This window comes from Panthera pardus, unplaced genomic scaffold (genome assembly GCF_024362965.1).
Source record: "Panthera pardus isolate Hobbes unplaced genomic scaffold, ASM2436296v1 HiC_scaffold_13, whole genome shotgun sequence".
Classification (NCBI taxonomy): domain Eukaryota; kingdom Metazoa; phylum Chordata; class Mammalia; order Carnivora; family Felidae; genus Panthera; species Panthera pardus.
In genome coordinates this window covers 40,282,773-40,298,741 of record NW_026526688.1, presented here as the reverse complement: position 1 = coordinate 40,298,741, position 15,969 = coordinate 40,282,773, and the positions used below count along the sequence as shown (strand labels likewise).

At 38.0% G+C, this 15,969-nt stretch overlaps 1 protein-coding gene and 1 long non-coding RNA gene across 2 annotated transcripts; one reads left to right on the top strand and one right to left on the bottom strand.

Moving 5' to 3' along the window:
- Positions 1 to 3,652: 3,652 nt before the first annotated feature.
- Positions 3,653 to 14,247, bottom strand: THAP1 (THAP domain containing 1). Its single transcript, XM_019440652.2, has 3 exons — positions 13,962 to 14,247; positions 10,143 to 10,338; positions 3,653 to 5,422 (listed from the first exon to the last, which is right to left on the bottom strand). Exons 1-3 carry the CDS (start codon positions 14,030 to 14,032, stop codon positions 5,048 to 5,050), a joined length of 642 nt encoding a protein of 213 aa, XP_019296197.1. The 5' UTR covers positions 14,033 to 14,247; the 3' UTR covers positions 3,653 to 5,047.
- LOC109262254 (uncharacterized) lies at positions 14,208 to 15,068 on the top strand. The gene is made up of 2 exons (XR_008421605.1): positions 14,208 to 14,318; positions 14,622 to 15,068. It is a non-coding gene; the product is annotated as an uncharacterized LOC109262254 (long non-coding RNA).
- Positions 15,069 to 15,969: the final 901 nt, after the last annotated feature.

The following is a 15,969-nucleotide window of genomic DNA, read 5'->3' as shown; positions in this document are numbered from 1 at the left end:
GTTTGAGATCAATCCCCTTATGGTTTGAGATCAAGCCTCATGTTGGGCTCCGTGCTGACAGCATGGAGCCTACTTGGGATTTTCTCTCCCTCTGTCCCTCTCCCCCACTCTCTCTCTAACGAAATAAATTTTAAAAACTAAAAAAAAAAAAAAACAACACAACATTTTAGATTATAACTGTTGTAGGATCTTTGGACCTTGACCCACCCACCACCCCCTCCCAGGCTTGGATTTTTTTTTTTTTTTTTTAATTATTTGAGTTATTAGTGAAGTTTATTTCCTCTCCAGGGTGAAGTCTCTGATTTCATTTCTTAGAAAGTGCAGCCTTGGGCATGAACATTGTCACTTGGAGTGACAGAGCTTTTAACAGGCCCTTCTCTATCTTCCTGATCTCTTTGTTAAACTATCTAGCCTTTGCTGGTACCAAACTCAGATGTTAGTTCCAACTGCCAGTTAATGGCTTTTTGAAGATGTCCTAGAGCTTATATTGCTCTGTAGACTGATCCACTTAGATTCAGGCCTTTTGCAGGGTAGGTTTTGAGGTTGGTCTTCAAGGCTTGTTATTACCCCAGGAGGGCTCTTCTTCTTTCCCTGTTCTCTCTGGTAAATTAGCTAGCCTAAAAATAACACCTTATTACTCTGGTGGAGCTATTAGCCTCCTTTAATTTTTTACCATTAAATTTTCCATTGTCCTTGAGAGTTCCCTTAGTCTTGAACTTCCCCAAACTCTTCCAAATAAAATTAGTTCTTTTGGGGTGAGCTTCAGAGCTCTCTTCTTATGGCCTTCTCTCCCATGGGAAAAAAGTCTATGTTACTCCACTGTAGTTACAGGTAGTAGATGACATGATCTGCTTCTTTAGGATTGATATGCTTGCTTTATGAGCAGAACTCAGTTGGGATGGTAGCTTCTGGTCTTCTTGGCTTACTTCTCCTGGCATGAAAACCTTGCCCTATGAGCATCTAGGATGAAGGTGATCAGAGTCCTGGTACTCTTGGCCTGCTGCACCTAGGGTAAAGTTCCACCTTGTGAGTGGGAGCTGGGTGGAGGGAATCCTGACCTTTTGGCTGCACTTACCTGTAGTTTAGCCTTTGCAACACAGATCTAGGGGTGTATGAGAAATATTGGCTGCTTGCTCTCCCTTGGGAAATACCACAGGACTTAACTGGGTACTGGGAGGAGAGTGACCATTGTCTTCTTGGCTGTATCCACTCAGAATGGAGTTCTGTAGCACTGTGCTGTGTGTGTGAGAGAGTGGTGGTGGACAGGTGGTTTAGGGCAAGAATAAGTTGTGGCATAAATGCCACAGATTCTCTTTTTTTAATGTTTGTTTATTTTTGAGAGAGAGAGAGAGAGAAAGAGAGAGGGAGACAGGATATGAAGCAGGCTTGGCACGGATGGCAGACAGCCTGACATGCAGTTCGAACCCATAAACCATTGAGATCAGGACCTGGGCCAAAGTTGGACGCTTAACCGACTGAGCCACCTAGGCGCCTCAATGCCACAGACTCTTAACACTCTTTCAGAGATTTAGATGTTCTTGAATGTTTTTTCATTTGTTGTATGCCCCTAAGACAACATGCAGAGAACTTAAGTGGTTGTTTAAAAAAATTTTTTTTAACCAATCATGGTAGTTAGGGTGAACATGTAGCCAGTCCAGAAGTCATTTGTCTATTTATTAATATTGTACAGTTTGTCTCATGAAAAACAGTTTAAAGCAAAGGAAGTTTATTCATATCCCTTAGGATATTTTAAAAATGAAAATTTAATAATCTCAAAACACTAAATAATATGAATTTAGAAAAGAATAAAAATTCCCAATATATTTTTTGAGCTTAAAAAATATTTATCATTCAGAAAAAAAATCCCAATAGAATAAAACAACATCCCAGGTTAAAAAAAAAAAAAAGTTATCAAGACATGGAATTGTAACTTTTTCTGTTATTTTAAGTACAATAATTATAACTGCTTTTTTGCTTGTTTGTAAATCATTGTTTGCTTTTTGATCACACCAAGAATTGTATTTTAATGCACAATATAAAAACATAATGCCCAGAAACACCAGTTAACATCATCAATGCTCTTCATTCATTGGTTATCTAATTCACATGGTTGCCGGTATCAGGAAGAGTAATAGCCAAGCAGATTTGTAAGCCTGCTGTGATTCTTTGTTATTCATCGATGGCTGTCTTTTAAAAATCCTAGAACATAAACGGGAATTTTCTTTTTATAGATCATATGGACTTTTACTAATTTATGTTGCTTACCACTGACTTTATAAAAGTCATAGGTGTTGAGTATGTGTATGTGTGTATAATTTTGTAATAACTAAAGATGGCCAGAGAATATTAATTTCACCAGAAAACCCCATATCAAATGAAACTTTCATTTGCTTTCACCCTTACTACTACACTTCTAAAAAAGAGGAAAAAAAAATCTTACATACTTGGACTTCCAAGTAAAAGTTTTGCTAATAATTTTAAACACCGCTGTTTCTTTACTGCAACAACAGAATTATTTTTAGTTCACAGAACAGGTATACAATTACTAAACATTTAAATTATTTTACAAAATTTTGAAACTTCTTTAACTTGGAATGTGATGGTTCAAACTATGCAGCAGTTCAAAGTGAAGTTTGTATTTCCACTATAAACAAGTATAAAAAGAGTGGTAACTAATTCTTTCCTAATCCAGAAGCCCATTTTAAAGAATCTAATAAGAATAACTGCTTAAACAGAATAGATGACCACTTATCACGGATATTTTACAAACAGATTTCTGTAGGGTTTGGAGGTTAGGTTAGTGTTCAATCATGTCTAAGTCCCTTCTAATTCTAAAATTCTATGAGTCTATAGTTTTCCTAACAGTTCTATTCAAGAAGTTATTTCTTCTCACCATTATCACCAGATTATGTCATTACACATAGATGGAAATTTTAGTATGTTACTGTATGTGCTTAAATGTCACCTTTCAGAATATGCTGCAGTTCACATGAGTCTTCCCCCTATTTGTTCCAGATTGAGACTTTGTCCATTTGTTTCAGACTGAGTTTGACTATACTTGAACAGGACCTATTTTAAGGACCAGTTTTCCTTTACTTGGCAATGTAATAAACAATACAGTAGACAGAATGAATTTTGAAAGCATTCACCAAATGTTACATCTCATATTCAGAAATAACTACTTGTAACCTCAAACTCCCTATGTTAAACTATGGTAATTTATTTAAATGCAAACAGTTGGTATACATGCTGCTTGCTCAGTTCTCTCCAAATAGGGATTTACGTTTGTTAGGAAAAGAATGTAACTCCAGGTTAAATCATAATGGTAAGATGCTAAGTAATTAGGATCGCTACTTTTACAATTCAGTGTTGGATTCTTGACTGTGGGAATACACACGTACACACACATACACACATACACACCCACACACACTTCCTTTTATGTAGGTGACAATTTAGATAGATTTATACTTTGCAAGATGTTTACCCATATATCCTCCAGGAATTGCTAGTGAGATGAAATGTAAAAACAAACTACTTGGAGATTTCGTGGGTTTCCAAACCAGGGATGAGATTCATGAATAACTAGAGAAAGTCTTCTGATTCATTAGAGCTAGTTCTAAATGTTATCAGACAACATAAGGTCAAGTAATCTTTTGATCATAATTTTCTATTTTTGAAATACTGGTTCATAAAAAATCACGGTATTATCCACTGGCAGGACAGTAGTAAATTACATTGGAATCCACATCTACAAAAGACACTTCTGAATGTCATTGTTTCAGATTTTTAATACTGCCTTAAAAAGGCCTGTTACTCTTCAACTATCTCAGTATACTTTTAAATATAAAATAATTATAATTGGAACAATTATTGTAAATCTAAGTAGATAATTCCTAAGGCAGTATTTGTTTAATCAGAACATATTTTCATTTCAAATATATAACTAAAACTTCTCACAAAGTCAGAACACAACTCATAGTTTGAACAGAAACTTCAGTGTTTAAATCTCAACATTCAGTAAAATAAACACTACACATTAAGTTCCTCTGGAATACAAATCACTCATTTAAGTAAATGGGATATAATTTCTAACTTGTGTTAAAAGTGAAGAAATCCTCTTTTATGTGAAGACTTGACCAAAATCAATTAGTCCTATTACGGTACAAATCAAACTCTACTGATACAACACATTTATTAGAGATTTGGATACGGATATAACTACAGTTGGAAACTAGATGCTCCTTAGCTTGGGGGTAGTGAAAGAAAAAGGCATACTATGGATCAGGCCCCCGTTTTTATTACTTTATTAACAACAATGCTTACTTTATTTAATGAAGAATGTCTCTTCCACTGGAAATACACTTCTAATTTAATAATGCTAGACAGTGGGGAAAAAAAAAAGATGGACCCACTTTTTAAAAAATTCATCCTTTATAAAGTTATGTAACAATATTGATTAGGTATAGAATGATTAATTTTATGCTCTGAAGACAAGCAATTTTTTTAAGTATTGACTTGTCAATTTATCTTTGACAAGTGATTAAGAAAGATAAACAAATCTTCTGACTTTACAAATAAGAATATGTGAATAAGAATATATATATATTCTGAGAAGTTATGTCCCGTGATCTGACTTATACTTCTGATTTATAATGTAACTAAATTCTTTTAATAAACTGCATTAATTTTACATTTTAAACTTAAATCATCCTTGCTGTACTGTTCTCATTCACTTTACTTTCAATTTTTGCATTTCTATAAATACTCAAAAAACAAAACTCCTCAATTTGAAACCAACTTACATTGGAGTTCTGAGGTTAGATTATAACTTTTAAGATATTTTGTTAAAATGTAAAAACCCTGAAATTACAAACAAAAAATTTACAATTTTACAGTATATATCTAATTTATTTTTTTAAAAAAATATTCTGAATTGTTTTTATACAAGTAATCAAGTGTTATTTTTTTCAAATTAAACTCCTTTATAGGCTAGAAGAAGGTATGTGGTTTTGCCCCATTAAAAACCAATACAAATATCATTTTTTTATGCTGGCACTTCAACTATTTCAAAGTAGTCATTTGGTAGAATCACATAACCTCTCTCTGATATGTCGTCCTTCTCCTTCTGGAAGTGAACAACCTCCTTTAATTTTTCAAGTTGTCGTTCTTGTCTTCTGCATCGCTGCTGTGCGGTCTTAAGCTTCTTTCGGAGTTTTTCAACTTGTTGTTCTAGCTGATGAATCCTTTTTCTCTGGTGCATTGTATCCTCCACAGTATAGTTGTGGTCACAGAAAACTGAGAGATTATCAGGGGTCTGAAGGGGAGGCATTAGTAATCCAATAGCAGCATCAACCTGGGAAATGGGAGGTGTTAAAGGAGGCGGGGGAAGCTGTTCTTGTGGCTCCAGAAGATCTTCCTTCTACAACGATAATTAAGAGTATGTTCAAGTTTAGTAACTACAAATAACAGTTTAAAAGAATCTACCCAGGGTGCCTGGGTGGCTCAGTTGGTTAAGCGTCCGAATTCAGCTCAGGTCATGATCTATGGTTCGTGGGTTTGAGCCCTGCAACGAGCTCTGTGCTGGCAGCTGGGAGCCTGGAGCCTGCTTCGGACTCTCTGTCTCTCTCTGTCTCTCTGCCCCTCCCCCACACATGCTTTGTCTTCTCTCTCTCTCAAAAATAAATCAACATTAAATAAATAAATACATACATAAATACATAAATAAATAAATGAATAAATGAATCCACCTGTGGAATTTAAGAATGACTTTTTACAAACTGGACAACCTAGAAGAAATAGATGTGTTTCCAGAAACATACAGCCTTCCAAGAACAAATCAGAAGAAATAGAAAATCTGAAAAGACCAATCATTAGTGACAAAATTGAAAAGGTAATCAAAAAATTCCCAAAAGACAAAAGTCCAGGACCAGATGGCTTCACAGGTGAATTCTATCAAATACTTAAAGAGTTAATATCTATTCTCCTCAAACTATTCCAAAAAATACGAGAAAGAAAAGCTTCCAAATACATTCTATAAGGCCAGCATTGCCCTGATATCAAAATCAAAGACACTACAACAAAAGAAAACTATAGGGACAATATCCCTGATGAACACAGATGCAAAAATCCTCAATAAAATGAGCGTATTAGATAATACATTAAATATTCAATAATACATTAAAAGGATCATTCACCAAGATCAAGTGGAATTTATTCCAGGGATGCAAGGATGGTTCAATATTCATAAATCAATGTGAAACACTACATCAACAAAATAAAGGATAAACCCATACGATCATTTAGGGGTGGTTGGCTCAGTTGGTTGAGCGTGTGACTTGACTTCAGCTCAGGTCATGATCCCAGGGTCACGGGATCAAGCCCTGCATCCGGCTCTGTGCTGAGCGTGGAGCCTGCTTAAGATTCATTCTCTCTCTCTCTCTCTCTCTCTCTCTCTCTCTCTCTCCCTCTGTCCCTGTCACCCTGCTCATGCTCTCCCTCTCTAAAATAAAATAAAATAAAATCATATGATCATCTCCATAAATGCAAAAACAGCACTGGACAAAATTCAATATCCATTCATGATAAAAAGTCTCAATAAAGTTGCTTTAGAGGGAACATACCTCAGGGCAACTGGGTGGGTCAGCTGGTTAAGCATCCAACTCTTTGTTTCACCTCAGGTCATGATCTCACAGTTCATGAGTTTGAGTCCCACATTGGGCTCCAGGCTGACAGTGTGGAACCTGCTTGAGTCTCTCTCTCCCTCTCTCTGCCCCTCCCCTACTCACTCTGTCTCTCACAAAATAAATAAGTTAATTAAAAAAAAAAAAGAGGGAACATACTTCAAAATAATAAAGGCCATATATGAAAAACATACAGTTGATATCACACTCAGTGGTGAAAAACTGAGAGCTTTTCCTCCAAGATCAGAAACAAGACAAGATGTCCACTCTTGCTACTTTCATTCAACATAGTACTGGAAGTGCTTGCCATTGCAATCAAGCAAGAAAAACAAAAGGCATCTAAACTGATTAGAAAGAAGTAAAATTGTCACTATTTGCAGATGACATGATAATACATACAGGAAACCCTAAAAACTCCAACAGAATACTACTAGGAATAATAAATGAATCCAGTAAAGTTGCAGAATACAAAATTAATATATGAAATCGGTCGTTTCTATACACTAATAATGAAGTAGCAGAAAGAGAAATTAAGACAACAATTCCATTTATAATTACACCAAAAAGAATTAAATATCTAGGAAGTAATTTAACCAAGAGGGTGAAAGACCTGTACTCTGAAAACTATAAAACACTGATATAACAAATTGAAGATGATGCAAATAAATGGGAAGATATACCATTCTCATGGATTGGATGAAGTAACATTGTTACAATGTTTATACTACCCAAAGCAATCTACAGACTCAATGCAATCCCTATGAAAATACTGACAGCATTTTTCACAGAACTAGAACAAATAATCTTAGAATTTGTATGGAACCACTAAAGACCCTGAATAACAAAGCATGCCTAAGAAAGAACAAAGCAGGAGGTATCACAATCCCAGTGTTCAAGAACAAAGCAGGAGGTATCACAATCCCAGTGTTCAAGATATACTACAAAGCTGTAGTAATCAAAACAGTACAGTACTGGCACAAAAACAGACACATTGATCAATGGAACAGAACAGAGAGCCCAGAAATAAACCCATGATTACATGGTCAATTAATCTACAACAAAGAGAGTAAGAATATATAATGGGGAAAAGACAGACTCTTCAATAAATGGTGCTGGAGAAATTGCACAGTTACATGAAAAAAAATGAAACTAGACCATTTTCTTATGCCATACACAAAACTAAATTCAAAATGGATTAAAGACCTAAGTGTGAGACCTTAAACTATAAAAATCCTAGAAGAAAACATAGGCAGTAGTTTCTTTCACATCAGCCTTAGCAACATTTTTCTTTTTTTTTTTTTAATTTTTATGTTTATTTATTTTTGAGAGAAAGAGAGAGACAGAGAGAGTGGGGGAGGGACAGAGAGACGGGGGGGGGGGGGGGACACAGAATCTGAAGCAGGATCCAGGCTCTGAGCTGCCAGCACAGAGCCTGCCGCAGGGCTTGAACTCACCAACCAGTGAGATCATGACCTGAGCCGAAGTCAGACATTTAACCACCTAGGTGCCCCAGCAACATTTTTCTAGATACGTCTCCTCAGGCAAGGGAAACAAAAGCAAAACAAACAATTGGAACTAAACCAAAAGCTTCTGCACAGTGAAGGAAATCACCAACAAAATTAAAATGCAACCTACTGAATATGAAAAGATATCTGCAAATGATATATCTGATAAGGAGCTAATAATCACAATATATAAAGAACTTATACAAGGGGCATCTGAGTGGTTCAGTTGGTTAAGCGTCTGACTCTTGATTTTGGCTTAGGTCATGATCTCACAGTGGGATCAAGCCTGTCAGGCTCTGCACTGACAGTATGGAGCCTGCTTGGGATTCTCTTTCTGCCCTTTCCCCACTCATGTGCTCTCCCTTTTTCTCTCTCAAAATACATAAATAAACTTAAAAAAAAAAAAAAAAAGAAAAAAGAATTAAAAAAAACCCTTATACAACACCAAACAAACAATCCAATTAAAAAATGGGCAGAGGACATGAATAGACATTTTCCAAAGACATATGGATGTCTGTATTCCAAAGACATACAGATGGCCAACAGACACATGGAAAGATGCCCAACATCACTAATCATCGGGGAAATGAAAATCAAAACCACAATGAGTTATCACTGTATCTGCCAGAGTGACTATTATCAAAAGACAAGAAATAACAAGTGTGGAGAAAAGGGAACCCTTATGTACTGTTGGTGAGAATGAAAACGGATGCAGCAACTGTGGAAAACAGCATGGCATTTTCTCAAAAACTTAAAAATAGAATTACCATATGATCCAATAATTCCACTACTGGGTATTTACCCAAAGAAAATAAAAACACTAATTTGAAAAGATATATGCACCCCTATGTTTACATAAACATATTTTTTTTTTTACAATAGCCCAGATATGAAAGCAACCCAAATGTCCATTAACAGATGAATGGATACAGAAAATGTTGTGTGTGTTTACATATATATCTATACATACATATATATGTACACCCACGCACACATATACACAATACAATATTACTCACTGTAAAAAAGAATGAGATCTTGCCATTTTGTGACAACATGCATGGACCTAGAGGGTATTATGCTAATTGAAACAATTCAGATAAAGATAAATACCATGTGATTCCACTTATATGTGAAATCTAAAAAACAAATGAAAAAAAACAAACAAAAAAGCAGAAACAGATCCATAAATACAGAGAACAAAGTGATGGCTGCCTGAGCGGAGGGGATGGGGGGATGGGCAAAAGGGTAGAGGGGAGTGGGGAGATAGAGGCTTCCAGTTATGGAATGAACAAGTCGCAAGTATGAAAGGTACAGCATAGGGACAATGGTCAGTGGTATTTTAATAGCCTTATATGGTGACAGATGGTAGTTACACTTGTGGTGAGTGTAGCATAATATATAGATCAGTCTATTTAGTATGCTTACATCTGAAACTAATGTAACATCATCATGTGTCAACTACACTTGGATTAAAAACAAAAGAATATTAGAGTTTTGTAAATCCTTGATATGGAAATATTCTAAAATAAGAAAAAAATTTAAGTTCTAATAATTACACTTTTCCACCTGGAGTAGAAATGGGATGCAAGAAAGAGAAAGAATGATTGGTGAGATTTAATAAAATACTAAGCACTTAAAACTGAGGGGGAAAAACTTTGAAACTGAACTGTCACTGATAAAGGAAACCCAAAACTTATTAACATATATGTAGGGGTAGAAAGTGATCTTCAAGTAAGTTACAAAACTAAATTGACTTTCTTAGTGTGAGGATGTTTAACTTTTAATAAACTGCATTTTGTATTTTTAAATAGTATATCGTTGTTAACAGTGGTTATGTACAAGTGATGGCTTCCAGGTAACATTTATTTTCTTAACACTGATCTGAATTTTCCACAATAAAAACAAATTAATTTTATAAATAGAAAACCCAGTATTTTAAAACACATATTACCTTGTCATGTGGCTCAGTACAGAGAAATATCGTGGGCACTGCATTCTCTTTCAGCAACTTGTTGTTGCACTCCCTCTTAAAGCAGTCTGGAGTAAAGTGTTCTGAACAAATACTGCTATACTTGGTGGGTTTAAAGTTTTTTCTTCTGACAGCTGCCTCCCATTTTTTACAAAGACTGGGTCTTGTAAGAGGAAACCTAAGAAGAAGAGATAATTCAGTTCTCTGACTTTATTTTAAAAGAAAAAAAAAGGCACATCTAGACTTTCCTGCTTAGAAAAAAACTATCTTACATTGGCATTAACAAACTAAGGGGTATTTGATTAAAACACTAGCTCTGCTATCTTTTCTTTTCTTTTTTTTTTTTTTGACAGTTTTTAGTTGTGCTTTTATTCACCTTAGTTAAGAATGTATTTGTTTTAAAGATCCTATAAATAAAGTGACCATCCACTAATGTGGGATGTAAACCACCCCTCCCAGCATGGAATTTTTGTTTTTTTTAAAAGCAGTATTTGTTAGGGGTGCCTGGGTGGCTCAGTGGGTTAAGCACCTGACTTTGGCTCAGGTCATGATCTTAGGGTTAGGGAGTTCGAGCCCAGTGTCGGGCTCTTTGCTGACAGCTCAGAGCCTGGAGCCTGCCTCAGATTCTGTCTTCCTCTCTCTCTGCCCCTTCCCTGCTCTCATTCTATATCTCTCTCTCTCTCAAAAATAAATAAGCATTTTAAAAAATTAAAAACAAAAAGAAATACTGCTTTAAAAAGAATTTTTTTTAATGTTTTTATTTGTTTTTGACAGAGAGAGAGAGAGAGAGAGAGAGAGAGCGAGCATGAATTGGGAAGGGACAGAGAGGCAGACACAGAATCTGAAGCATGCTCCAGGCTCTGAGCTGTCAGCACAGAGCCCGACGCGGGGCGCAGACTCGGGGCTCAAACTCGTGACATGCGAGATCATGCCCTGAGCCAAAGTCACATGTTTAATCAACTGAGCCACCCAGGCGCCCCCAAAAAGCAGTATTTTTTATAGGAATCTTTTGATCACAGAGTAATTACGAGAATGTCAGATACAATGATGTATACAATTTGAACAAGATAGGCTGATAAAAATTTACAAAATGTAAAAAGATGCATATTAAAAGTTAGCCATGCAATGGGAGGAGGAGATGATGGGAGGTCGGGGGTCGAGAGAAATATGTAGTAATATTGCTTGTCTCTCTCCATTACAGTAAATGACTTTCACTAATTGATACAGATATTACACACACATCTAAATACGCAAAGATAAATCATGTAGCTCCTCTCTCATTTATTAATGTTTAACTTTTTATGTCAAAGACACTAAGAGTTTCAAGTAAAATACATACTATGGGGTGAATTTGTTATTAATTTTTTTAACCAATAAAAATAAAATTGCATGTTTATATCTACATACTGCAAAAAAGGTTCTAGTTCTCTTAGGATCAGTCTGACATAATGAATTAATCAAATCATAGTCAAATCCTAATGATAAATACAATATTTTATGTATGTATGTATGTATGTACGTATGTATGTATGCGTTTGGAGAAGACTGGAACTGAAATGGGGTGGTCTATTAGTGTCATGAACTTGGATATCCAAGTTTCTCCCCAGGTTTGGGAAGTCTTTATTTTTTAATTTTTAAAATTTGTATTTATTTTAGTCTTCCAATTTGTTTTTAATTCCAGCATATGAATATTATTTATCTGAATTTACCTTGAACTCAACTGGAATATGTCTCTTAGGCCCAAATAAGGGGGGTTAAGAAGAGTTTAAATTTATTGTGATTTTACTTTTCCAAGTCAAGTATTTAGTGAACTGGGGAGACTGGAAAGAAGCCAAAAGATGTTTCAACTATATGTTCCAGTTTCTCTTCCATGTAAGGTATGCTACAGCCTGACTCTGCTATATTCTGAAGACCTAACCAATCCTGGGACAGTTCTTCTCTTCGCCCAGCATAGTTGCTGCCACTGGGCCACTGTGTAGAAACCGGGAAAATAAGTACTCCTAGAAGATCCTGCTGGAAATGGCCTACAGAAATACAAACTATGGTAGCAATTACTGGTACAATTCAGCAGCTTGGGCCTCCTGTCTCAAGGACTACAATGCTCAGGCTGTTTATGAGATTCTGTCAAGGTATTCCCATCTACTCTCAAAAAACCGTTCTTTATAGGTAAGAATGGGAGGCAGATCAGCCCTTCTTCTGATTCAATCAATTGTTTGACAGCCAGAAGAAACTATTTCTGATGTGTGAATGCCATCCTTAGTTTCCAGTACCAATGAAAGATTTTCCATATTTTTAGATTTCTTTAGATTTTAGATTCCTTGCATATTAAGAGGACTTTGTCTTACTTAGCCTTGTAAACCCCAGCAGCTTGCAGTGTTTGGCATAAATTAGAAATGTGGTTGCGGGGAACAAACTGTATGTAACCATGTCACCATCTTCTGACTTATTCCAACACTTTCAAAGAACTGGAAGTCAATTCATCAGCTTTCAGAAATTCCAATAAATCAATTAAGTAATACCAGGATATACTGAAGTAAATCTTGCAAGTGTTGGTGTTCTAGCTCCTCCTGGAGGTGGGGGGCCAGGGGTGTTGGTAGTGGTGGTACATCAACACTCAAGATCTTTCTATGCTGCAAAGCACTCATTTCTATAGGGTCCCTCTCATATGAAACATAAAAATGCATCTACGCTCTGTTAAACACAAAACGAATCCCACCAAAAATTGAAGGAATACTTAATTTTGCTTTTGTAATTATTTACCTATGAATAATTCCTATAATTGACCACTGGTTCTAGTTTCTTAGCTACCATCTATTAAGAGTGGAGAATTTTCGCAAAACAAAGTAATGTAAATGTAATAAAATTTGTATTTGGCCGAATAAAAATACCATCGTGTCACATTTTGCAGGCATCTGATTATCAGTAAGTCGTTTCCATTTTGCAGTTTTCTCTTCGTATTTTCAAAAGAACATTTTCCCCTCTAGGCCTCTAACTGCAGCGCTTTTTGGATAAAACAGCCCTGAAAGTTGTGGGGCAGGTTCTTTTCCAAGGGCTTCCTATAGGTGCCCATAAGAACGCATATTGACCTTTATTATGACACTTCATTATGATCTGTGTTATTATTGTCCAAGTTATCGTTATTGTCCGCTGAAAACATTAAGTATTCATCCTGGTAGTACCAGAAGCTTTCTCTAAAACTTAAGGGTCCTTAAAAGTTAGTTCCTAGAAACTGGGTGAAGACATCCTCCCTGAAATTCTGGCCAAAATCAATCTTTAATTTCTGTGATGCCGGCCTCCCATCCACAGCAAGAACGAAAAAGAGTGACTTCGGGATTTTAAAGGTTTTTGTTTCTATTTCAAATTTACTTCTAAGGCGTTATTACCACCTGGTTTCTCTATTATCCCAGGAGTGAAATCCAGATGCCTCTCGGCTTGGAGGACCTCACGACTTGCGCTGGGCCGTGAGATATAGCTCCGAGGTCCCGAACACTCCAATCGCAGGAGGCGGGCGAACCTCACATATGGGTTCCAACCCTGGAGCGCGAGAAACGGTCCCCACGGCGACCTGCGCCGAGAACGCGCAGCCCAGGGCGACATTGCATGAACTTCTACCAGAGGCGGGCACACCCACCGCTCGCGGCCGAGACGGACTGTGAGGAAGATCCGGTCGTGCCCCGCCCCTGCCCCGCCCCCCTTATTAGTCTCGCGCGGACACGCGCCCGGCTCCGCCCCCGAGCCTAACCGGCCGCGCGCCCCCAGCCCCAGCTGGGGCCAGCCCCGCGAGAGGCGCAGAGTACTTACTTGTGGAAAGAAACGGGCTTATCCTTATCATATCGGTTCTTGCAGCCGTAGGCGGAACAGGACTGCACCATCCTTCCGGTTTTCAGTCACTTCACTTCTGCCGCTCCAGCAGGCAGGAGAAGCTATCAGTGTCGCCGCGCTGGGCTTTGACACCCTCGCTTCTTGTGTAGCTTTGGTCACCAGATACAGTGATGATAACCTCTCTCGGGTTGACTAATGTGCCCGTTTTGTTGTTTGCATTAGCAGAAGAACCACAGCCATCGCCCGTCTCCCATCTCCAAGATGGCGGAGGCAGCTTCAACCTCACCTCTCGCGAGGAGTTTGTCCCACTGTCTCTGATTAGCCCCGAGGTCAGAGGTAACGTTCCTTGGGAAGCAGGCCATTGGCTAAAGCCCGGCGTTGCGGAAGTGGGTGGGGCCTCCTAGCTTCCGGAAAGGAGAAAGGAGGTGCTTGGACGAAGGGAGACATGCGTGCGGAGGAGTGGGGAGGGGAGGGCAGCGTGATTGTAGGGCCAGGTTTTGCAACGTGTTGGGTTTTCTTGTGTAATATTTTCTGGGACGGTTTAGGGTGAGGAACAGTACGGCCTTTGGATCTGGTGGCCTAAAGGAGGACAGATGTAAAACTGAGGTCGTTGGGTAATTCTTCCCATTTCTTTAAAAGGGCAGCCACAGATGGTATATGATTTGTGAAACTTTGTGGATCCCTTTCCCACATCGCCAGTCTTCATCCCATTACCTGTCCTTCAGGTATCACAGGCTTTGTGAGAACTCAGCTGCCAGAATTTTAACAACGAGAGAAAACATTCATTCTCACTTCTGAAGGCTTTTATTGCTGTAATGATCTCCAGGTGCTGTGTTGGAACTCTAGAACTGGTGCAAGCTATTTTCACACCATTTGCCTCCTGTTGCGTGCCCTTCCTCTCTATGCAGATCAGAGTCTGGAAATCCGGATAGCGGGATGTTGACAAATTCCAGTGCTCTATTAAACTTTTTTCTCCCTCCCCCCCACCCCCGCCAAATCTTGTTCCTTCCCCAGGGTTCCATCCTCTGTCTTCCTCTCACTCAACACCCTGCTGCTTGAATTCAATAAAATGCTATGATCTACCAAGTCTTCTATTTCTTATGTAAATTTTTCTGCCTTCGGATTATTGTCTGCATTATCTATTCAGTTGCTTAAACCGGAACCTTAGTTTTCTCACCCTCTACATCCGTTTGATGACGAGGATAATATAGAATAAGTAAATAGTTATTAAATCCATCCCTTTCAGTCTCTCTTGTTCTTGATCAGGCCCTCATGGCCTCTTACCCTCAAAGGCAGTAATTTCCTCCATGGTTTGCTGTGCAGGAAGTATCTGAATGTGATAAGTGCTTGTGAACTGAAGTCTATTTTAAGAGTTCACTGAAATTCTTTACTCATCAGTTGATTCAACAAATATTTACTGAACACTTGTTTTATGCACAAAGAGCTTGGGATACATTAGTGAACAAGACAAAGATTTCTGCCCTCATGAAGCTAATATTCTAGTGGAGGTTGGAGGAGGCAGAGAAGTCTGACCATATAAAATGTTGTAAGGTGAAGGGAGCTAGGTGGCGATGAGGGGATTGCAATTTAAATACAATGGATGGGACAGGCCTAATAGAAGAAGGGACTATTGAGCAAAGATGTGGAATGGGTAAGAGAGTTAGCTCTGAGGATATCTGGGGGAAGGGCCTTGCAGGCAGAGGGAATGGCTAAGGCAAAACTCCTGACGCTCAGTGTCCCCAGCCTATACAAAGAACAGTAAAGGGTCAGTGTGGCTGGAGCAGAGTGAGCTAGGGGGACAAATATAAGGTCAGAGGAAACAGGATGCAGTCCTATGGGGACTTGTACGCGAGGGTAATAAGGCTTTGACTTTTACTCTGAGATGGAGAACATGCTTTAAGCAGAGGAGTAGTGACCCAGTCTTTTAAAACGATCACTCTACTGTGCTGTATATAGATATCAGGGGGCAACTTAGAGGCGAGGACAC